This window comes from Hemiscyllium ocellatum, chromosome 4 (genome assembly GCF_020745735.1).
Source record: "Hemiscyllium ocellatum isolate sHemOce1 chromosome 4, sHemOce1.pat.X.cur, whole genome shotgun sequence".
NCBI classification, from domain to species: domain Eukaryota; kingdom Metazoa; phylum Chordata; class Chondrichthyes; order Orectolobiformes; family Hemiscylliidae; genus Hemiscyllium; species Hemiscyllium ocellatum.
The window spans coordinates 99,844,017-99,869,188 of NC_083404.1; the positions used below are offsets into that span (position 1 = coordinate 99,844,017).

Genomic DNA, 25,172 nt, shown 5'->3' on the forward strand with positions numbered 1-25,172 from the left:
AGGTATATTTTGCTAAAACCGTACAAAACATTAGTCAGATCACAACTTCAATACCATGTACAATTTTGGTCCCCTTATCAAGAGGAAGATGTATTGGGATTGGAAGCAGCTCAGAAAACGTTCACTAGGTTGAGATAGGAGGGATTTTATTTTCCCCAAAGAGTAATGATGATATATTTAAAATCTTTGAGCAGGAATTTCTTCTCTCAGAGGGTTGTCAATCTGTGGAATTTCTTTACTGCAGAAACTTGTAGAGGTTGGGTCGTAAGAATCCAAAAGCCAAAGATACACAGATTTCTTAATCAATAAAAGGGCAACAAGAGGCTTTGCAACAAGGAGAACGGATGTGTGGATTATTAGATCAGTCATGATCTGATTGAATGATGGAGCAGACTTGATGGTCCAATGGCCTGTTTTTGCTCCTATGTTTATGGTCTCATGAAGTGTGGCAAATTTGACGTCCTTATTCAAGAAAGCATGTAAAGGATAGTTCTTGCAACTACTGGGCCAGTTAATCTAGCATCACTAGTTGGAAAGGTTTTGGAATCCTTAATCAGTGAAAATAAAAAATTAATTAGCACTTGAGCGTGCTGAGTTCACATAATCATAATCCCTGCAGAAAGAGGTAAAAGTTTGTGAGAAGATTTGTAGCTCGGGTGCTCGTTGTTGTGGTTCTGTTCGCCGAGCTGGGAGTTTTTGTTGCAAACGTTTCGTCCCCTTTCTAGGTGACATCTTCAGTGCTTGGGAGCCTCCTGCGAAGCGCTTCTGTGCTGATTCCTCTGGCATTTTTACTGGTTTGAATCTGCCGCTTCCGGTTGTCAGTTGCTGTCCGCTGCAGTGGTCAGTATATAGGGTCTAGTTCGATGTGTCTGTTGATAGAATTTGTGGATGAGTGCCATGCCTCTAGGAATTCCCTGGCTGTTCTCTGTTTGGCCTGCCCTATAATAGTGGTGTTGTCCCAATTGAATTCGTGTTGTTTGTCATCTGAGTGTATGGCTACTAGGGATAGCTGGTCGTGTCGTTTCGTGGCTAGTTGGTGTTCATGGATGCGGGTTGTTAGCTGTCTTCCTGTTTGTCCTATGTAGTGTTTTGTGCAGTCCTTGCATGGGATTTTGTACACTACGTTGGTTTTGCTCCTGCTGGGTATCGGGTCCTTTGTCCTGGTGAGTTGTTGTCTGAGAGTGGCTGTTGGTTTGTGTGGCTACAAACCAACAGCCACTCTCGGACAACAAGTCACCAGGACAAAGGACCCGATACCCAGCAGGAGCAAAACCAACGTAGTGTACAAAATCCCATGCAAGGACTGCACAAAACACTACATAGGACAAACAGGAAGACAGCTAACAACCCGCATCCATGAACACCAACTAGCCACGAAACGACACGACCAGCTATCCCTAGTAGCCATACACTCAGATGACAAACAACACGAATTCAATTGGGACAATACCACTATTATAGGGCAGGCCAAACAGAGAACAGCCAGGGAATTCCTAGAGGCATGGCACTCATCCACAAATTCTATCAACAGACACATCGAACTAGACCCTATATACTGACCACTGCAGCGGACAGCAACTGACAACCGGAAGCGGCAGATTCAAACCAGTATAAATGCCGGAGGAATCAGCACAGAAGCGCTTCGCAGGAGGCTCCCAAGCACTGAAGATGTCACCCAGAAAGGGGACGAAACGTTTGCAACAAAAACTCCCAGCTCGGCGAACAGAACCACAACAAGAAAGAGGTCATTTTGTCCATCGAGCCTGCATTGACCCTTGAAAAGCATCCCAATCTATCCTCACAACCCCGCATTTACCACAGTTCATCCACCTAGCCAATACATCTTTGGACTGAGGTGGAGTGGAGGAAACCGGAGTACCTGACAGAAACCCATGTGAATATCATGAGAATGTGCAAACTACACAGCTGGAATTAATCAAGGTCCCTGGTGCTATGAGGCAGTTATGCTTACTACCGTGCTCCCCTATTTATAGAAATAAAGTCATGCTTGACAAGTAAATGGAATTTACTTGTGGTCGATTCATGGTGTTGCCTATTGAGTTGCAAAGAAAAAGGTATTGACAAGATACCTTTGAATCACTACTAAGATCACAGTTTTTTGATATAGATGTTAGAATATGGAGTAAAATTTCAGAATCCAAAAGGAGTGATAAATCAGGATGTTATGATTTGCCTGTATCAAGAAACAGATATGCTAGCAGAATAAACAGACAAATTCTGATACAGAAGTGAGAGGTGATGCATTTTGGCAGAAGTTATAGGTATGAAGCAAAATAATAGCACAAGTCAAAAGAGTGTTATGGGTATACATATGCATCAATTTTTCAATGGTGGTAAGGAAAATTGAGAGAATGGTTAACAAAACATTGGGGATTTTGGATTTCATTATTGGAGACAAGAGTGCAAAAACCAGGGAATTTGTGCCATTTATAAATTTCTGACTGGACCCCAACTAATGTATTGCATTCAGACCTGGTCATTACACTTGAGCAAAGATGAAGGCCCTTGTGGGTGTAAAAGAGTTTGATTAAAGCCATTTCAGAGATTGGTGGGGGTTGTAGTTCATTTATAAGGGTGGAAAGATTGTCTCTCCTTGGAGCTAAAGTAATTGGGAGAGATTTGATGGAGATTATATACAAGATTATGAAAAAGCGTAGATAAAAGTAGAGAAGAAAAAAAGAAATCCACTGACCGATAATGTCTTGAATCTGTTCCCTAATCCTTGTACTGAGCAAGAAATTCATAGAGAACGTGAAAGATGTTTCTTTTTTAAGAGGTGTAAAGACCTGGAAGCTGCTTCCCACGAGGATGGTGTAATGGAAACAATGAGTTTTAAAAATAATTAAGACACTTGACGAGAATAAATTTGTAGGGCTACAAAACTGATTAGGGGTGTGGGATTGAGTGGATCACTCCACAATGAGCTGGCATTAACTAAATAAGGTGAACAGCCTCTCTTCACTGTTGTAAATCACTCAAGGTTGGCACTGAGAGCAACTTTTCAAGGACAAGTGGAGACAAGCTATCTTTTGAATTGCTGCAGTCTATGTTACCTAGGAATACCCACAATCTTGCTGCAAAGGGACATCCAGGAGTTTGAGCCCATTTCGGTTAAGGAATGGCAACATAGCTCCAAGTCAGACTGGGGAGGGTGCTTGGAACAGAATTTGCAGGTGGTTATATTTCCATGCACTGGCTGCCTTGTTCTAAATGATGGTTTTGGAAACTACTGTGGAATGACAGTGTCAAGTTGCCATTTGTGCTTCTACATCTAGACTTTTGCATTTCTTACTATTCCCAAACTTGTAACTTTTTATTTAAATCTAAAAGAAAAGTAAACAATGTCCTACTGGATTCCACTACTTTTCCAATCCAAGCAAACATTATTTAGCCTGTTCCCTTTTTCCATTTGCCAACCAATTCTCTATTCATGCTGCTACAATTTCTCTTTCAGCCTGGCTAAAACATTCTAACAAGCCTAATGAAGGCAAAATCAAAACACACTTTTCTATGATGTCTTAGATGTTTGATCAAATTAAGTTTTAACTTAATTTTAAAAGATTTTGTCAGGTTTGGGAATAAAATGAAGTACAGCAATGAGTAGAGTTGAATTTAAAAATTAAATCTAATTAGTACTCTACAAACTTGGGTAAATCATATACAGTTTATAATGAATGCATTTTTTAAAAAATGGATTGCTCAGTAACTTGTAACCAAAGTTTTATTTGAACACCTGAATTTTTTTGACCTGTCTTGTTTAGTGGCACCTCAATCCATACCTTGTAAATTCCCACTGAGCCATCTGCAAGATCTACCTCAGTTTTAAGGCTATAATGTGGAGTACATATCTACTGTTAATGTTTTATATTATATTAAATAAACTCATACTTTAGAAAATGGCTGATAAATGTTTCCAGATTTCCCTGATACAGTAAACAGATTCAGGATTAAGGTCTTCCCAAAAGGACTGACATATTCAATTTTAAAATTACCAAATATATAAAATTAGATGACCCTTCCAGGATGAGAGTATAAAGGTAAACAAGATAAACCAAATCTTCTGTCCTCCTGTTTCCCAACCACCCTTTTCTTTGGAAATGGTGGGACCATCCATCCAGACACAAATCCAGAAGAAATGCCTGAAACAGAATAATGACCACAGTAAAAACAAACAAAGAAATAATCAATTTTTACTGTATAGAACAGCTACAGGAATGTATTAAGAAGGAATGATTCTTACTTTGTTCTATGAAAGAAGCAGCATATTTTTAAACCAAGTGGTCTTCTTCAACCAGAAGTATGTTGTAAAGAAACCAATTAAATTTTAAAAGGCAATCTCTCAGTTTTCAAGCCCTTGGACAGCATTCTAAATATCCAATGCTTTTGCTTTAACACAGCTTCTGGTTTCTCCAATAGCAGAGACGTGGAGAAAACTTTTCTAAGATGATTTTCTTCAGATAATTCTTCTAATCAATCAAAATGCTAACTTCAGATGTGAAGCCATCAATATCCGTGCAGCTTGTTTGAATCTTACCAGTTTGTCCCAAAGATTTTAAGATACCTATCCTTATAATAGTGGAGGCCAACAAAGTTAACACAGGTTAGTGAGCTATCAAAAAGTTATACATCCTGATAGAATTACAGTTATGTATAATATTTTCTATTTGGAAAATGTCATTAAGAAAAATAAATTCAAGGTGTGCCCCTCTGGCTCATTCAAGTAAAAAGGAGTTTTTTTCAGCTGAGTCTACTGATGGTGTAGGTAAAATATCTTGCAACTTAAAATCTGGCGTTTTTTGGGGGAATCAAACAAGCTTTCATTCTCAGCATATATTAACTGTGGTTGGATCTTAATATGCAATCATTTCTTTGTGATCTGTGGTTGTTTCCATGAAGAAAATGTTAAACAGTCGTAACAAACCAATTCTGAGCTTTATCAAATGTTATTATCTTGTAGATAAAATTCCTAGATACGTTTTCCTAGTTAAGTTTTGAGATCACTTGTAATTAATACAACTTCTTTAAAATGGAATAAAATGCCCAGAGAACCTGAGAGCAACATTAAAAAAAAACAAGAAAATTGGAAGCCAATCTATCTAGGTCAAACAGTGTAATAATAAGTGACACAAAGCTGGGTGGCAGGGTGAAATGGGACAAAGATGTTATGAGAATACAGATTGACTTGGACACTCTAGGAGAGATGTATGATAAATTGCAGTTTAATGTAGGTAAATATATGGTTATCCACTTTGGTGGCAAGAACAGGAAGGCAGTTTATTATCTAAATGGAGTCAAGTTAGGTAAAGGGGAAGTACAATGAGATCTAGGTGTTCTTTTGCATCAGTTAACGAAAGCAAGCATGCAGGTACAGCCGGCAGTGAAGAAAGTTAATGGCATGCTGGCCTTCATTACAAGAGGAATCGAGTATAGGAGCAAAGAGGTCTTTCTGCAGCTGTACAGGGCTCTGGTGAGACTGCACCAGGTGTACTGTGCGCGGTTTTGGTCTCCAAATTTGAGGGAGTGCAGCAGAGGTTCACGAGGTCAATTCCCAGAATGGCAGGACTGTCATATGTTGAAAGATTGGAGCGACTGGGCTTGTATACACTTGGGTTTAGAAGGATGAGAGGGGATGTGATTGAGATGTACAAGATTAATAAATGATTGGACACTCTGGAGGCAGGAAGCATGTTTCCGTTGATGGGCGAGTCCAGAACCAGAGGACGTAGTTTAAAAATAAGGAGTAGGCCATTTAGAACAGAGATGGAGAAATTTCTTCAGCCAGAGAGTGGTGAATATATGCCCCAGAGAGTGGTGCCCCAAAAAGCAGTGGAGGCCAAGTCTCTGGATACTTTCTTGAAAGAGACGGAAAGAGCTCTGAAAAATAGTGGAATCGAGGGTTTTGGGGATATGGCAGGAACAGGATACTGACTGTGGATGATCAGCCATGATCATAATGAATGGTGGTGCTAGCTCGAAAGGCCAAGTGGCCTACTCCTGCACCTATGGTCTATATTTTTAAAATAACTGACTTGTCTGCATTAGGGAAATATCTAATGCTGTGTTGGAATCCAAAGTAACAGAGCATTTTGGAAACTGACATACAAGGAAATGCTTCCTGGGTGATTTTCTTGCATTGTGATTCTGGCAGTGAGGTTTGTCCTTGCCTGATTGACTCGCAGAACTCCGGTTGCAAAGAGCATTTGGGGTTTTGTTGACTATGGATACTGTTGTGGAATAGGTTACTTGGGTACTCTCCTGGTACTGATTTGGAAGACAGCTTAATTCACAAATCCTGTCCTTGTCCCTACTCCCCCCACAGGTAAATATGAAAAGCTTCATCCTTTGTCACAGGATTGTCTCATGAGGGCCTTCACATTACAGTGTCTTGAAGAGTGTGGTAGTGGCAGTACATTATAAAAAGGAAAACCTAAAGGCTGGATCCAAGAGCTGGGTGATAAACAAATGCAAGGCTGTCTCAGTTTGATACTTTTACGTGAAGCATCAGTGCACAAGATAATTACTGACTGTTTAAACAAAGGAAATTCTGGTGGATCCACACAATTAAGAATGGAGCACAGCTGAGAAAGTTCACTTGCACTATTTTGCTGAAGTTTGTGCCCATGAAGGGCTCTTATTGGAGGAGAATCAGTAACTAAATGCTTGAAGAAAAAGATTGGAAGATCAGAGGTCTGAAGGAATGGGTTACTGAAATTAATATAATATATACTCTAAGTATACTGTCTAGCAAATAAGATATTTATTTATTGTATCTGTGATTCAATGTTATTTATACTGTAGTTTATCTGTTAATTCATATTAATTTAAGCTTTATTACTGAAGTTACAAAATAGATAAAACTTTGCCTTTTAAAAATTAAATGGAATCACACAATAAATTTGGTTGTTTCAGTATGTTGATTCCCACCATGAGTATTTGGTTCACAGCTCAGAGCACCAGCATTTCTAAGTTGCATACTGCTTCATATAAGGTCGCCTGTTAAAATAATTCAACTTGTCCTCTGGATTTCTTTTGAAATCAAGTATATAATTAGAATTTGAAAACCAACTGCGTATCAAGTCCACCTTAGTGTAAAGTGCACCAACAATGAGGAAAAATGGTGACTGTGTGTGAATTTAGACTGTACAAAGTTGCATGTACTTTATGTAACTACATCAAAAAGAACTGCAGCGCATGAACAAAGAAATAGGATCAGTGGGCCATTCAGCACGTTTGAACCTGCTTTATCATTCAACAAGATCATCACTGATCTTACCTTAGTCTCTTGTCGTCACTTTCTTGCTTGCTTCCCATAACCCTCAACTCTATTACTGATTAGATCACCAATATTTTTGTATTTGTCTCACCCAAATAACATGGACATTTATCTTGCCCACAGTGATAGGGAAGGCTAATTGATGAGAGCCCTCAATGACATGGGTGCTACTGCACAAATCATGATACGCAATCCAACTAGGTTTGGAACTCATGCTGAACTGGTTCAATGGATCCATCGCATCTTTAAAGATATCTAACCAAATAGATTACAAGGCAGATGAAAATAACTTCCTGAATATATATCATAAACTTAAATCCAAACCAATATCTGTTACAGCTCCCAATTGTGAGTAAACCTCTAGTTTTATTCAATATTTACCCTATGATTAAGTACTCCCAACAACTATCTTCATTCTTTATATCTCACCATTTATGAAATTACTCTGCATCATTCAGGTGATATTCTGTAAAAATGTGCACAGATTCAAAGATTTCCTCAAGACTATTAAAAAGGAGATACCAGCAGCTGATTGCACTAAAGAAAAAGGACAACTAGTGCCATTTATATATGAAGATTCATGAAATGAATTCAATCATCTCACCAAAGTGTGCAACTCCCTCCAGTTGGTGGAGAAATATATCTTTTTCACAGTATCTGCTCAACCCAGTGTAACAAAAATTGAATATCCATATCGCCATACATAAGAACATTTAAATTCTTTCTTCACATTTAGCTAGAAATAAATCTGAAAATGTTTAAATTTGAATAATTTGGCCAAAATTGGGGGCAAAGTCTCCATTAAGAGAAGTCATACCTGGCAAAAAGGACGATAGTCGTGGTTGTTGAAGGACTGTCACCTCAACTCGAGGATCTCTCTGTAGGAGCTTCTCAGGGTCTGTGGCCCAATCATCTTCACCTTCTTCATCAATGATCTTCTCTCCATCATTAGGCCAGAAATAGGGATGCTCACTGATGACTGCACAATATTTAGAACCATTTGAGAGTCCTCAAATGCTTAAGCAAATCATGCCCAAATGCTAGATGATCTGAACAATATCCAGGTTTGGACTGACAAAGAGGCAAGTAACATTCAAGATACAGGAATGACAAATCATGATAATCTTCCCATGACATTCAAAGGCATTTCCATACCTCAATAATCAATATCCTAGGGATTAACTGACTAGAAACTGAACTACACTAGTCACATTGATACTGTAGCTAGAGGAGCAGGTCACAAGCTAGGAAACTTGAAATAAACAACACAGCTCCTGACTTCCCAAAGCCTATACACCACCTACAAGGTACAGATCAAGTACGAAGAAATACTTGGAACTTGCCCTGATAGCTAACTCCAACATTTAAGAAACTTGACATCATCAAGAACATGGTAGCCTGCTTCAATGGCACCCAATCCACAAACATTCACTCCTTCCACCACCACCACCACCACCAGTCAGTAGCATCGACAAGGTGCACTGCAGAAATTCTCCAAAGGTTTCTTCGGCACTAACCATCTAGGATAAAAGTCTTTTAAATCTTTCTCCTCTCACCTTAAAATTACACACTTTAGTTCTGAAATCCCCTACCCTAGGGAAAAGACCTTTGCTACTCATCTTATCTATGCTCCTCTTAATTTATAAACCTCGAAAAGATTACACCTCAACCAATGAAGCCCCTGCCTATCCAACCTTTTACTACTCAAACCTTCCAGTCCTGGTCACATCCTTGTAAATTTTTTTCTGTAATCTCTCCAATTTAATAATATCCTTCTTATAGTATGGTGACCAGAACTGTACAGTACTCCAAAATTGGTCTCTCCAATGTCCTGTAAACCTCAATACAAATGTCGCAACTCCTTGACTCAATGCTCTGAGCAACGAAGGCAAACCTGCCAAACATCTTTACCACTACCTGCCTGTGATGCTACTTTCAATGAACAATGTACCTGAACACCTAGATGTCTCCATTTGCCAACATTTCCCAGGACCCTACCATAAACTGTGTGCGTCTTGCCCTTGCTAGTTTTTCTGAAACGCAACAGCTTGCTTTCATCTAAATTAAACACTATTTGCCAATTCTCGACTCATTGGACCAATAGATCAAGATCCCTTTGTAACCTTAGATAACTTTCCAAAGTGTCTATATCTGGAATACTGTGATGAGTTTTGGTTCCCTTATTTCAGAAATAAAATTGTCATCACATGTAATTCAAAGCATGTTCACTAAGACAATTCCTAGTATAGAGTATAGTTTTGTGGCTCGACACTTGAGTTTATAAAAATCAGAGATGATCTCATTGAAACATACAGAATGCTTATTTTGCTTGACAGGGTAAATGCTTAAAAAAGTTCCTTTCATGGGAGGTATCAAAATAAAAGGGTGCCAATTTAAGATTTAAATGAGGAAGAACTTCTCTCAGAGTCTCTTTGTAATCCCTTGCCAGAGACATCTGTTGAGAAAGTGCTTTTGTATATTTAAGGCTCAGATGGATTCTTGATCAGTAGGAGAAACAAGGGTTTCAGGGAAAAGTGGACATAAAAACTGAACAGATCAGCTACCATCCAACTGAACAATGAAGCTGTCTCAAGGGGTCAAAAACCCTTTTGTTTTAAGGCCTTATAGGAATGACCTGGTTGAGAGAACTAATACAACATTCCCAAGTTTGACAAAACAAATCTGGATGACACTTTAAAGGACAATACAAGGAGGCTTCATGATTTAGACAAATTATGAGTGAGCAAATACATGGCAGATATAGGACAACATGGCTAAATGTGAAGTTACGGAAAACAGAGAAGAGTATTATTTAGATAGTGATATATTGGGAAATGAGGATGTATAAAGGAATCTGTGTGTCTTTGTACACTCAGTCAATGAAAATATACAGACAGGTGCAAAAAGCAAATGGTACATTGGTATTCATTGCAAAAAGGATTTGGAGTTCATAAGTAGGAATGTATTACTGAAGTTATTTTGAGCTTTAATGTGACCATATCTGGAGTATTGCATGTAGTTTTGGTCTCGATACCCAAGAAAGGATATACTTGCCATAGGATGAGTGCAGGGAACATCTACGAGACTTCTACTAAGAATGGCCCAACAGGTTTAATTAGAAGCACTAGCTTTTGGAGTACAACCACCTGATGTAGGAGCAGTGCTCCGAAAGTTAACACTTCCAATTAAACCTGCTGAACTATAACCTGGTGTTGTGTGACTTTTAATTTTGTACACCCCAGTCCAACACCGGCATCTCCAAATTATGACTAAGAATGGCAGTACTGTAATATGAAGAAAGATTGGTTTGGCTTGATTTGTATTCACTGAAATGTGCACGGATGACAGGGGATCGGACAAAAAATATAAATTGTAATAGGAGAGTCTAGATGTAGGGAGGTTGTTTTCCCTGGTTTGGGGGGGGGGGGGGGGGGGTCTAGGATCAGGGAACACAACCCTAGGATAAGGGGTAGGCCAATTTTGGCTGAAATGAAAAAAAAAATTGTTCTAAAAAAGGGTAGCAAATGTGTAATTCTCTACCATAAAACATTTCAGAAGCCAAAGCCATTGAATATATTCAAGAAAAAAAAAGAATAATTTTTTAAAAATATTTTAAAAGCATCAGGGACATTGTTTCTCCCAACGTATGACATGGAGATAGAATGGCAGAGCAAATGATAGAACCTAATGGCCTACTTTTGCTCCTTGTTTCTAAATAATCAATTTATTATGGTAAAGAAAAACATTAAATTATTTCTAAGAAGTAAATTAAAATGTAAAAACATATGTTTGCAGCATAATTTACTAAATTTTACCTTTTACCAAATTTTATAAAAATAATTATACTTTTCACATTAAAATCACAAAGATTGAAGTTGTTAAATTGCTGGTGTGACAAAATTCCATTGCCTAGCATCTGTTTTTTCATCCTTGCTACACTTTAAAAGGCAGTGGGTTCAATGAATGAGGACAGCACCAAATTTATCTGGAAAAGGAAATGTCATCCTGGCAAAGCTTTTAACAAGATCATCGACAGATAAGCAATGCCACAATCAACTGATTAAAGCCCGACAACCCAGCCACATTTAGTCAAGTAACAGTACAGAAAGTTAAAGGATTAATGTAATGAAGAGCCCAACAATCACAACCACAGAAAATGTCCAGCAACCAAATTCAAAAATGTTCAACCATCATGAGCAAATTTGTGGAGTAGATGATGCTTTGTTAGATTACAACTCAGATCTCCACTTTGCAGTTATCATCTTCAAACAATTCAGTACACACCAGAATTGGAGGAGTGTAAATAACAAAACAAAAGCTTGGACAACATCAGTTATCACTCAAGAACTGGCTTGAAAAACAGTCACACTCCTGCCCAATTGTTCCAACCTTTGACAGCACAGGTGTTTTGCCCAGGTATTCACTATATATAAAATGAAGACCAATCCAGAGCACATTCTCAATAATCAAAGCCATGGAAAACAACAAAAGTACTCTCAATTATTAAACTACAATTTCCTCAATGATCCCCATTTGGATCCATCATCACTATTTGACTCTAGGCTTAATATCAACTTTGGTAAAAATATGGAAGCTAGAGTTGAATTACAGAGGCAACATCAGAGTGACTACCCGTCCCTAAGCATGATATTAAGGAGACATCTCCAATAACAGGAGTCCTAATGGACACAAAGAAAAGATTATTATTGGGAGGCCAAATAATTCTAGTTTCAGGAGTGGCTGAATTCGAGTGACTCAAGCCCAAATACCTGGTTCCTCTCCACATTCCCTGAAACTTAAGTAAGGATTTTGCTAGCAATTGCAGGGTCTGAGTTCATTTCACGATAATGATAATGAACCACTATGCAGGGTTCCCATGACAACTCAAGATTTAAACATGATAAATAGTACGCTAGTTATATGAACAAAGTGCCAGGCAAAGGGCATTAATAACAAGAAAATCTAATAATCTCTTGTCAAAATCAGATATTACTAGAGTTTTCTACCATCTTAGGGTTATCATTGACTATCCTCATAGAGTCTGAGGTCAAACAAAAGTTATGTAACAGTACAGTGGATCAATATCCCGTGTGTGACTCATATTACATTTATCCAAAGCTTCTCCACCACCTACTTGGCAGAAGCCAGGAATGAGAACACTTTCCCCCTGCATGTATGGACACAGCTGCAACCACACCACAGATAATCTGGAGAAAAATAGTATGCTTGATCAATACTCATTCATGAGTTCAAACAAATACTTAAGCCAATAGTGTCAAATCTACATAATAGCATATTGCGAAGGTTTTGTGAACAACAGCATCAAAAGCCAATCATTTTCACCACTTAATTCTAAGTTGTTCCTGTCAGACGTAATGTTACCTTAGATGTGACATTACATTATTTCCATTACTGTGTAAGCATATGGAACTCTATGGAGTATAAATTATTACAAACATCTTAGAAAGGCAGCCCAAACTCTCATGTCAAAGGAAACAAAGGATGAGCAATTAAAACGTCAGATTTGCCAGCAAAAATCATTGAAAAGATTCCCAAGCTTAGGAGTAAAAAAAATTCTTAGAAGGGAAAAAAAAGTGTCATTTTTATCTCAAATGTTTTTGTCAAACTCATTATTACTCTGCTTTCCAAGCATATTAATGCATACTAAAATGATGGGATTGTTTTTATTTTAATATACGTTAAAAAATATGACTAAGCACTATTGATTATTCTGGCATTATCTGACAAGATGAACCATAATTTTAAAAAGTGTATACATATTTTAGTTCAACTAACCTATATTTAAACATTCTTCCCAGCATTTGAATCCACAATTGGTTCCCTGACACAGGTTGGTGGTGATCAAAGGATTACGATCACATAAAAGATTAATTTTTACCTGTGTTAGTTATATCTTTTAAACCATTCGGAAATGTAACTATTAGTGCTGTGCTGCATAAATTTAACAGAATCTATTTAGGACATATAGCTGTTCGGTAATTTCACATCTATAAAGTAGATTGGAGATTTTTTTAAAAAACTCATTACTGGTTTTGTTCTTTAGAATTTCAGGAATGCTACATATTCCCCCAACTCTAACAGAAAATAGAGAACCGTTAACATGTGCTATTTCAGGACAACTATGATGCAAAATAAAATTGCAGAAAAAAAAAACGCTGTTAGTCACATCTTCACAACTTTTTAAAAATGACTTTTAAGTACATTTTCATACATGACAAACCATTTTCTATTACAAAGAAAAATGTTTACTGCTTAAACATCTTAACCATCAAGCAATACACAATGTTGGTTTTCCAGTAAACACAAATGCAAAAGATATTTAATTTTTTTTTAATTAAAAGTTAACACGCCTACAAATGCAAAAAATAAATTCTTAGTATCATTCTGACAAGGACTGAATTGGTCAAATCCTGTACATTTAAAGAGAATGAATACTTGGACCATATATGCATTGAAATTTTTATGGTATTGCACTGTCATATTCCAAAACTTTAAAATGGAGATCTGTAAATAACTTCCTATGTTTTTAACAGATGGAATTAAGTCACAATTGGATAAGGAAAATCTTTCTGTAAATGAATAGCCTCAGTTGACAAAACAGAAATAAACATTCACTGTTAAAGCATCAGGTAGGTTGTAGCTTATTTAGAAATGTTTAATAACCTTCTAAGAAAATGTTTCTTCAGTTGACACTTACATAAGGGACAAATAACATCAAAATTAAAAGTTATATTAGTAATTTTATTCTCTGGTCTAATAGTTCTTCAACCTACAGATCTGGGATTGGTTTTATTTTTTGAAACAATGATACACTTTTAAGCCGATTTCTGCTTATTTTAAATGTGCATATCACTATGTCCAAAACATAGACTAAGTTATCCCATGTCCATAACTTGCCTCAAGTAGAATTCGGGTAAGTGGGAAAAAAAAATCACCGTTAACAAAGTTACACAATTATTATACAGGATGTTGAGCCATTTAAAATGTTTCATTCAATCATCCTTTTACAGTGAAAAATAAAAGCAATTCAGAACTTCTTCATGCTGAAGTTCAACTATTCAAGTTTACTTCCAAACCATCTAGACAGCAACAGCTCTTAACTTTCAAACCCTATCAAAATCAAGACACTGAACAAAATTAGAATGTATTCTTGTAAACTATATCAATTGAGTCAAGACAGAATGTAATATATCCCAAAGCAGTAAACTAGAACCAACTATTTTCTGGCAACATAAATGAAAAAAATTTCAACAGGAGTGATGTTTGCCTGAAAATCACAAAAGACAACAACTCAATTTATTTATTTATTCCATTTGGTGGAACCAGTGGTCAGACAGCAACTAACTTTTACTTCAGAGAATCTAAAATTTGTTTGTTTAAAATAACAGCATAGGTTCCACTGTACTTAGAGCAAACTTAGTTTGATATTTCTTTTTCCAATTGGTTTATCATTCAGTTCACGAACAGCAGCCATTGCTTCATCAACAGTTTCAAATGTAATTATTGCGTCGCCTGCAGGAAACCCCCTCTTATTGTACCGTACAATGACAGACTCTTGAATAACACGATAGCCATAGAAGAAGTCCAGTATTTCATCAACTGAGATTTTGAAAGGCAGGTTGAAAGCCTTCACAACAGCCATGCCACTGGCAACTCCAGTACGACCTCGGTAGCCTGAATCAAATTGCGATCCTAATCCCCCTCCACTACAGTCATCAAAATTGCTGTTTCCAGTGTTAAACCCTCCATAAGTTCCTTCTTCTCTGCCATACATTGGTCCTTGCATGGAGGATACAGAATCCAAATTACCATAAGGTTCAAAGAAAGGCTTAGATAATTCATGCATATCATGAGATAATGGGTGATCACCACCACCACCACCACCACCATATGAACCAAAGTAGTCACTTTCCTTTTGACCTTTGGCTCTTTCATGCATAGAAGCGTTACCAAGTTCAAACACCTCTTCTGAAGTAACCACCTTCAGTACAACTTCTCTTCCTCCAAGCTTTTTACCATATAAGCGCTCAGCCCTTAGTACTTCATCTTCAGATTTGAACTTGACTAGAGCCTCCCCTAGTCCAATGCCATTACTATCAACAAGTATTCGGATCCCATGTTCAGCCACACCAAATCCCTCAAAGAATTTATGGATCTCAGATTTGGAGATATCAAATGGTAGATTACGAGCATAAATATACAATCTTGGGGAATGTGCTCCTTCTCTTGACTGGTACTTTTTTTCTTCATTTCTATAGGCAGATTTTTCTCTTGATCTTTGTTTCTTAACAGCGTCCATCAACTCTAACACAGCTTTTTTAGCAACAGGATACAGATAAACTGCACGGTTTGCAATGTATGTCTTATGGTATCTTAAAGCTTTACGAATCTCAGAATCATTTCTAAACTTCACAAAGCATTCATTAGTATTTTTACCATGAGGATCTTCTACAAGGTAAATCTGGTCATCTGTGATATTTAGTTCATCAAAGAAATTTCGTATATCTTTTTTTAAGATACTATACGGTATATTTTTTAACTGCATCCAATAATCTTGATCTTGAGGGGAATAAGATCGTGACCTGTGCCTTCGAGGTGACCTTGATCGAGTTTGAGAATGGAAATGTTTATCTTCACGATGAGGGGAACGACCTCGATTGTGTCGGTTTAGATCCAAATGTCTATCATCTATAAACAAATCAGATCCCCCAGAAATCCACTCTAGTTCTGTAGCTCGATACACCTCTACAAATCTTTGCCCCATGTATTTTTTATGACGCTTCAGTCCCTCAGCTGCATCCCAAGAACTGGCAAACCGTACAAAACACTCTCCATTGTTCATACCCCGGTAATCCTTTTGTAGACGAACTGCTTCCACTTGTAAACCATGGAAGAATTCTCTTACTTGCAGCTCTCCAGCAGAATATGGCATGCCTTGCAGATGCAAATAAACATCATCAGAATGAAAAGCTCCTTGTTCTCTCCTTTGATTATACACTGAAACTGCAAAAGGATCCACTGACCCAGAGCCATTAAATTTATCCAAACTATCACTCATTGCTCCAGATGTCATTCCAAATAACGCAGACATTGAGGAACTAGGAGCAACTGGAATGTTCTGCGGAGAAGATAAAGCCATTGTTGCCATATTCCCACTCATCATAGGATCCATACGAGAGCCATAGCTGTTCATATCAGAACTCCCAATTTCACCAGGATGAAACGCATCCCTATTAATTTCATGTTGCATTGCTGCAACTAAGTTTTCAGCTAGCGTAGAAGACATACTACCTAAGCCACCTGTGCCAGAACTGCTGAATCCCGACCTTCCGTAACCGGATGTTTCTCCACTGGAACGTGCATATCTCTTACGACTCATCTCAATTGTACTCTGCATTTCGTTTCTGCTACTTAATGTTAGTTTTGTTCTACTCCCTTTAAGAAATTCACCCGATCTCATCAAAGCAAGCCGTGCATCTTCATCCGTAGCAAATACAATGAATGCCTCTCCCAGTTCACCACCAATTATATGCACCCCTCCATCAGGAATGGTTAATCTAGAGAAGAAGTGACGAATATCCAAGGTTCCTGCAGAAACTGGGAGCCCCTGCAAGCGGATGACCACAGCCATGCTGAATTCTACCAATAGAAAATGTTACCTGCAGGCAAGAAAGGCACACAGGATGACGTCAAATTATATCAAAAAGGTTCTGGATACTGCATTAACTTCCAAATATAATAAAATTAGCATTTCTGACTTATTTGTAAGAATAAAATAGATTCTTCTTACTCAGCACAAATTGATTTAAACATTGACCTTCAATTCAAAAAAGTATAACCATCAAATCTCAAACTCCCAACTCAAACCACCAAATACACTAAAGTAGTTTCGAAAAGTTCTGAAGATATCCTCCAATCCACAACAGTTCTTCACAAGATCTGATAATGACTGAAATTGTCTTTAATGCGAAAAATTGATGAGGCGTTTTAACTCAGCCACAGCACCTTAGTGGAATTCATCTTGAAATAAGATGATAGATCAAAGTTCAAAACTGCTGTCCAAGTAAGTGCAACTTACTAGTACTGCATTATTCCTTCTCCAAACAAGGAATGTAAAAAGGACATAGGATTAAAATTCATCTGAAATTAGCCCAAAACAAAACTGCAACCATGATCTTTTATGTAAAGAGTCCATCACATCTTTTCTCCCACATGTAATCCATCTCTGTCAAATAACTTCACACCAGGAAAAGGACAAATCCTATTTATTGTATTCTCAAAAACAATCAAGCTGGTAACCCAAATTTTCTTTTCCTTTCAAATATTCTTCTGAACTCTGATGCAAACGACTGCAGATATGAAGCAAATTCAAAACCGTCAAATTCACACTGGGGCATTTTCAAACTGTAACTAACTCCAGGCAAACTGAAAAATCCACTACTGCACATAATTCAGCAGTCCATTTGGGAAATAAGTTATTTCATCTCAAAGATGGTTCTTTCAGGTAGATCACAATATTAATGTTTTTGCAAAGGTATCAGGTACAGTAGACTTGATTCTGTAGCATCTCAAATGCAGGTTCAGCTAAGAATATAGTATTTGCATTTAAAACATCTCGTTTCTTTTGAAGTAACAGTCCTTAGGCTTATGACTTTGTTCCATAAAAGGAGATAGAAAGTGATATTTTTCAATCCCAAACTATGTACATTTTTAACTAATCCATAATGGACAATACACAGACTCTCACTATCTGTTCAGAAAACGGATACTGATTGAAATACTAGTTAGCACTATGGGCAATAGGAATAATGCACATAACTCTGTAATAAAGCAAAATTAAAGCAACAGTTGCAAAAAAAAACCATTATGCACTCTGGACAGAAGTTCAGATTACTCCAATGCATTGGACTAAACAACAGTGAACAGACTGAATAACTCAATTGCAAGAACCAAAAGGTCAGATTTAAATTTTTTTGGCAACTTGTTAATTAATTACAATAGTAAACCCGGAAAAAAAAAGTTCTTAAATGTACTCTGCAGGACAAAATTAAATATTAATCCTGCATTGTAAAGTATATTTAATATCAGAAGTTTAGTGAACAAAGATTTTTCTAATTATTGTTTCATAATCAGATGCATTAAAACACAGAAATTGTAATGCACAGGAAATGCAAGTGCTCTGCAGCTTGGTATGCACAATGACAAATTCCTACACATGCAGCTGCTTGGAAATTGATACATTTTAGAAAAGTTTATTTTCACTTTCCCTTTGGTTTAGAAGTTACTATTCATAACTGAATCACAACATTTGTAATAAAAAAACTAAAAAAAAAGTCAGTGTTATATGACAATAAAAGGTTAATAGTTTATCCCAGTTAGACCATTTTCAGTCACCTACCATTTGTATAACACTAACCTGTGAAGGTTTCTTTTAAGACACACGAATAAGTTCGTTACAATCAATTCTATAGCTGCAAGAAAAAAAATGAACAAGATCAAACCTGTAATAAATGCAATTAGAATCAAAATAATGTTGGGATTATCAAGCTATGATTTTCAAGCACCTGCTACGGAACAAACTTTACTAATTAAAACATTTCAATAAAGTCATTCCACACCAAAATTGCATGAACCAAATCAATTTTCAAATTCAAAAGAATCTTTAATGACTTAACACAAAGTAAATCACATCTTTGCCATTTTATGGATTTGTGAATATTTTCTATAAAAAATGCATTTACAGTAGGCTACAACTTTGTTAAATTAGAGAACATAATATTCCCACTGGTACAGTTAAAGCAAGTGCTGATTTAAAAGTTGATAACTGGCTCTGAGTGTTAAACCAATGATTCTTCTTTCCTACAAATGATAAAAATAATAAAAATCTCAAACATTGTGAAAATGACCAGTGTTTTCAGACGTTTAACATCAAACTACTTTAGGCAGTTGATCAAAGCTGAAGTCAAAGAATTAAGTTTTAAGAAGAGTCTTGAGGAGTAGAGGGGTTCAGTGGGGAATTCAAGAGATGGTGCCAGCAAAGCAATGGATTAAAAGGAAGTACATCAGAAACGCTTCAATGCTTTTGCAGGTCAAAATCACCGACTACACACACATTTCTAAATTAGCGATTATGGCGATTGAAACCAACATATAATAAAGCCTTTTCCTTTGATAAACCATTTCTTATTCAAATATACTTATCTGCCCGAGAAAACCGCATTCAAATTATTACATTAATGGGTGTGATAATAAAGCTAACTGGATAAAGAAGGCTCTTCACAACATTATCGGGAACTGTTCAAACTTATGTCATACTGAAAGAATTAAATCAAAACTCAAACGTCTCCCACATATAATCATTTAAGTGTTTTGTTCCTCCCATATTTTTAAGTTTGCGTCTCTTTAAGTTGCAGATCGCCGAGATAAAACAGAGAGATAATTAAAGGTGGAGCGGGGTGAACGTAACCTCTCTTAGGGTTCAATGTGTTCAGGACGTAGCCCGCTGAACAAAAAAAAAGGCTGAGAGTGGGCGGGAGTTGCAAGCAAAAGAGAAAAAAAAACTAAGCGACAATGAGGTAAATGGCCTGGCCCGCAGTTCTACTACATTCACCCTCCAAACTCCCCCGCCCCAGAACGGACTCGCTCCTCTGCAGCAAAGGCCCGGTTTTCCCACCCGACCCCGAAAGAGCAAGACGCCCAACGCCTCAGCACACGAACCGCTGCTTCCCAACACCCACCCCTTTTGGAAGGACAGAAAAAGCCGCGTTAAAAATGAGTCAGGAGTCTGTCCACACCGACCAACTGACCGCCACCTCCGCCGCCGCTCGGCGTCTCAGGCACCGACACGATGGCGCTTCCGCCGCCTCCGGAGGGAGAAGTCCTGGCAGCTATGTACTCAAATATAATAAATCAAGGCCCCCTTTCCTGTACAAACATACCGTGGATTCAGGTTCAGAATTCTCCAGTATGCTTTGCATGTTTAAAATCATTTTTTTTATCTGCACCAAAGCTTAATCATTTTTTTCCCCCATTGCAGTTATATTGAAGTGGAGAGCTGTCAGGACCAGCTGCCTGCCCCGGTGTATTGTGGGATAGCTGGAGGGGGCGGGGTGGAGTGACGGTTGGCTCATGGCCGTGACAGTTGGGGAGGTTGTGTCGTTCTGGGCACCGCTACTCCTGCTACACCTGCCCTCTACCCAGACCGTCATCCTCTCTCTGCCTCTCCAAACCGTGCAACAATGCACCAGGCGAGAGTATTTTGACATTTCCCGAATGGTGTGCAGGCCGTGCGGCGCCGACCAGCTGTCAGGTAGCGATGGTGGGTAAAACTTGTCAGATGGTTTTGGATGTTATTGGTGCCCAGTGACAAGAAACCTGTTCAAGCCTAACTCGCCGTTAGAAATGTTTGGTACATAGCAGAAGTTGGGTTGGCGGACAGTAATCAATTTTCTGATGGTTGGGAAGCCCACTCCACCTTTTGAAAACAAAACACAACCGCAGAGGAAGGCCGTTCAGCCCATCCAGCTCATTAATGAAGCATCATTACTGGCGCCAGTCGCCTGCTCTTTGTCACCTTTCGGAGGTGAAATTAGGAAACTGGCAAAGGCTGGTCGAGTTTTGGAACTCTTCCACTGACGACAATTGATGATCATTTTAAATTTGAGAATGATGGTGTCAGATGTCAGGCTGATAGCTCAGCACTCAGTCACATACTTAACAAAGCTTTTGTAGACGACTGCTTCACAGCTCTTGCTGCTGTAACCTGACCTTGCACCCCCAGATCAAGTGGCCCAAAATACACTGGTCTTTGCCATTTCAGATTCAACTACCATTTGGGAGGGTCTGCCAAAGTAGGGGTGGGAGGAGGAGGGCAGCTGAAATTTTGAGGTAGCCAGCTCTGATTCAAAAATCTAAAATGCCCTTTCCCCTCATAACACCCCGCACCCCATTGATTTGTGACTATTTTCTATTCTCACTTAATTGAGATCATGTGGGAAAGGTTTGAGAAGCACTATCATTATGTAATGCTGACACACTGCCACCATATATGTACTTAATTTGTTTAGTGACTTCACAATAAAGATGTGCATATGAATGAATGCTAGATTAGGCTGAAGAGGCTAAATGGTTACTATTTCATTAGATTATTCATAACCAGCTTGAGGTGCCACATTTTTTCTTCTGCACTGGAATTACTGCATTGAGACAATGAGACGTAGGAGCAAAATCACAGAATTGTTTTGGTGCAAAAGGAGTTCATTTGGCTCATCATGCCAACACTGATTCTATTATCTAGGACTAGTCCCCTGCTTTATTCCCATATCCTTGAATACCATTTTTAACCAAATAATCATTCAAAATCATCTTCAATACCTCAATTGAACCTGAATACAACACATTTCCAGGCAAAAAGGTAAAAACAATGACTGCAGATGCTGGAAACCAGATTCTGGATCAGTGGTGCTGGAAGAGCACAGCAGTTCAGGCAACATCCAACGAGCAGCATGGCAGTTCATTCTGTATCCAAACTGTCTGATAAAGTTTTTCTCGAATCATTTGCATATCACTTTAAATCTATGCCTTCTCATTGTTTCTTGTTTTACAAATGGGAAAAGTTTCTCCCCATCTATACAGCCCACTCATGATCCCAAAAACCTCTATCAGATTTTCTCTCAGCTGCCTTCTTTCCAACAAGAATGTCCCAGTTCCTTCAATCTGTCCTCATCACTGAAGTTTCTCATTCCTGGAACTATGCTTGTAAATCACCTCTGAACTCTGCTTTCCTTTCATATGACACAGTTCTTCAGCTGGGATTGGACAAATGTTGTACAATTCAACATCACCTCCTAGCTCTTATACTCTATGCCTTATTAATGAAGCCCAGGAGCACTGTACGCTTTAACTGCTCTCTTCTCCTGTCCTACCACCTTCAATGATCTGTGCCCATAAGTACCCAGGTTTTTCTGCTCCTATTTCTTTTAGAATTGTAAACCCTATTTCATATTGTCTTTCAATGTTCTTTTGACTAACGTGCATCACCTCACACTCCTCTGTATTGACCATCGTTTGCCACATATCCATTAACTCCATAAACTCGTTTAGTGTCCTTTTTGAGACTTAGACTGTACAAGTTAGTGTCATCTGCATACTTAGAAATTTTCCCCATGCACACAAAAATGTAGATTATCAACATATATATTAGGAAAAGCAAAGGTTCGACCCCATGGTAATCCAAGCCTTCCTCCAACTTGAAGAATATCCATTAATCATTACTGAATTTCCTATCACATTGCTGCTGTCCTTTTTGTAAAATGACTTATAACTTTCATCGCAAGTCTGTTGTATTCATAGAATCAGAGGGCATGGAAACATACAACTTCCTTCCAACACATCCATGGCAACCAGACATCCTAAATTATTCTAGTATTTGCCAGCATTTGGCCCATACCCTCCAAACCCTTCCTATTCATTTACTCTTCCAGATGCCTTTTAAATGCTGTAAGTCTACCAGCCTCCTCCACTTCCTACTGCAGCTCGTTTCATACACTCACCAACCTCTGTGTGAAAAAGTTTCCCCTCTCTCTTTAAACCTATACCTTCTAGTTTTGGACTCCCCTACCATGGGGGAAAGGTCTTGGCTGTTCACGCTATCTTATGATTTTTATAAACTTGTATAAGATCTCCCCCTCAGCCATCCACCTCCAGGGAAAATAGCCCCAGTCTCTCCCTATAGCTCAAACCTTCTAACCCCTGCCAACATCCTTGCAAATCTTTTCTGAACCTTTTCAAGTTTCACATCTTTCCTACAGCTGGGAGACCAGAATTGCACACAATACTCCAAAAATGGCTAAGCCAATGTTCTGTACAGCCGCAAGGTGACCCCCTCAACTCCTATACTCAGTGCACTGATCAATAAATGCAAGTGTACCAAACGCCTTCTTCATTATCCTGTCTACCTGTAACTCCACTTTCAAGGAACTATAAACCTGCACTCCAATGGTTCTTTGGTCAGCAACTCTGTCCAGGACATTAATTGTGTAAGTCCTGCCCTGATTTGCCTTACCAAAATTCAGCACCCTGCATATATCTAAATTAAGCTCCATTTGTCACTCCTCAGTCCATCTGATTAAGGTCTCATTGTACTCCTTGGCTGCCCACTACAGCACTGATTTTGGTGTCTTCTGTAAACTTACTAATCCAAATCATTGATATTTATGACAAAACGCAGTGGACCCCACACCGATCCTTGCGGCATGCAGCGGGTCACAGGTCTCCAGTCCGAAAAGCAACCCTCCACCACCACTCTCTGTCTCCTACGTTCGAGCTAGTTATGGATCCAAATGGCTAGTTCTCTCTGCATTCCTTGTGATCCAGCCTTGCTAATCAATCTACCATGCGGAACCTTGTCAAAATCCTTACTGAAGTCCATATTGACCACATCCACCACTCTGCCTTCATCAATCCTCTTTGTCACTTCCTCAAAACATTCCATCAGATTAGTGAGACACAATTTCCCATGCACAAAGCCATGTTGACAAAGCCTAATTAGTTCTTGCCTTTCCAAATACAGAGGAACCTCAATTATCCAAAGGATGTGGGCAGTGAATATTTCATTCAGTTAACTGAATGCCAGATAGTTGACCGGATTATATCGTTTAGCCAAGCATCGACACCTTGCAATCTTGTTCAGATATTCCAAAATTCAGATAATTGGGGTTCCTCTATATATGTAAGTCCTGTCCCTCAGAATTCCTTCCAACAACTTGCCCAACGCTGATGTCATAGTTCTATAGTTCTCTGCTTTTTCCTTCCCATCCTTCTTATATGTAACACTATATTAAACTCCTTCTGAAAATCCAGGTATATCACATCAACAGTGTTACCGTTATTGCCCATTTCTGTTACCTTTTCAAAAGAGAATTCCAGCAAGTTAGTTAAATATGATTTGTCCTTTAGAAATCTGTTCTGATTCTCCCGTAATCAACCCACCTTTTCCTATGTGCTGACTATTGTTATCCTGAATAATTATAAATGTTTTCCCACCACTAACGATAAGCTAACTGGTCTGTAATTGCTGAGATTAACCTGACTACCTTTCTTAAAGGAGGGTGTAATGTTCACAGTAAACCAGTTTTCTGGCACCTTCCCAGACTCCAGGGAAGACTGAAATATAATGGGCAGTGCCCCCTTAAGTCTTACTCTCATTTCCTTCAAACTTCTTGTAGGCATCTCATCCAGTTGCAGTGTCTTTCCAACTTTAAGTGCCAAAAATCTATCCAAATCATTTTCTGTACTTGCACATGGCACTGGGAGTAATCCAGAGGTGACTACCTTTGTGGTCCTGCTTGCTAAGTTTCTACGTAGCTCTCTAAATTGCAATTGCAGGACTACATCCTTTTTCCTATCTAAGTCATTAATACAAACTTGGACCATAACTTCTTGCTGTTCAACTCCCCTCCAAAAAAACATCTTGTGACTGCTCTGTGACATCCTTGACCCTGACACCAGGGTGGCAACATATCATCCTGGAGTCACATCGATGGCCACAAAAATGCCAGTCTATTCCTTAGACCCATCAAAGTATTGAAAAAGTACAAACGAGAATGAAGAGTTTCTTTCTTTCTGTCTGTCTTGAAAGTGAACGGTCCAGGGTCTTGCTTGAGAGACAGCATTAGATTTTTTTTCATTGTTCATTTGTGGGATGTGGGCATTGCTGGCTGGTCAGTATTTATTGCCCGTCCCTAGCTGCCATTGAGAAAGTGTTGGTGAGCTGCGTTTTTGAACCGCTGCAATCCACAATGCCATTAGGGAAGGAATTCCAGGATTTTGATCCAGCGACAGAGAAAGAACGGTGATA

The 25,172-nt window shown here is 38.4% G+C and overlaps 1 protein-coding gene across 12 annotated transcripts in view; it reads right to left on the reverse strand.

Annotated features, from left to right (window-relative positions):
• The window catches only part of LOC132815021 (RNA-binding protein 12-like), a 129,019-nt gene extending 108,638 nt beyond the window's left edge, over positions 1-20,381 (reverse strand). The window contains exons 1-3 of one of the 12 annotated variants that reach the window (XR_009644621.1): positions 20,254-20,381; positions 18,732-18,786; positions 1,592-4,160 (exon numbers count right to left, since the gene is read on the reverse strand). Coding sequence is in view for 5 of the 12 variants with exons in the window: in XM_060823664.1 (XP_060679647.1) it covers positions 14,721-16,946 (2,226 nt within the window). In the remaining 7 variants the exon portion in view is untranslated. Of the gene's footprint in view, positions 1-1,591; positions 4,161-13,671; positions 16,975-18,731; positions 18,787-20,052; positions 20,175-20,253 lie in introns of those variants that run through there. The other 11 variants (XR_009644619.1, XR_009644620.1, XR_009644616.1 and 8 more) reach the window with 11 other exon arrangements.
• Between the last annotated feature and the right edge of the window lie 4,791 nt (positions 20,382-25,172).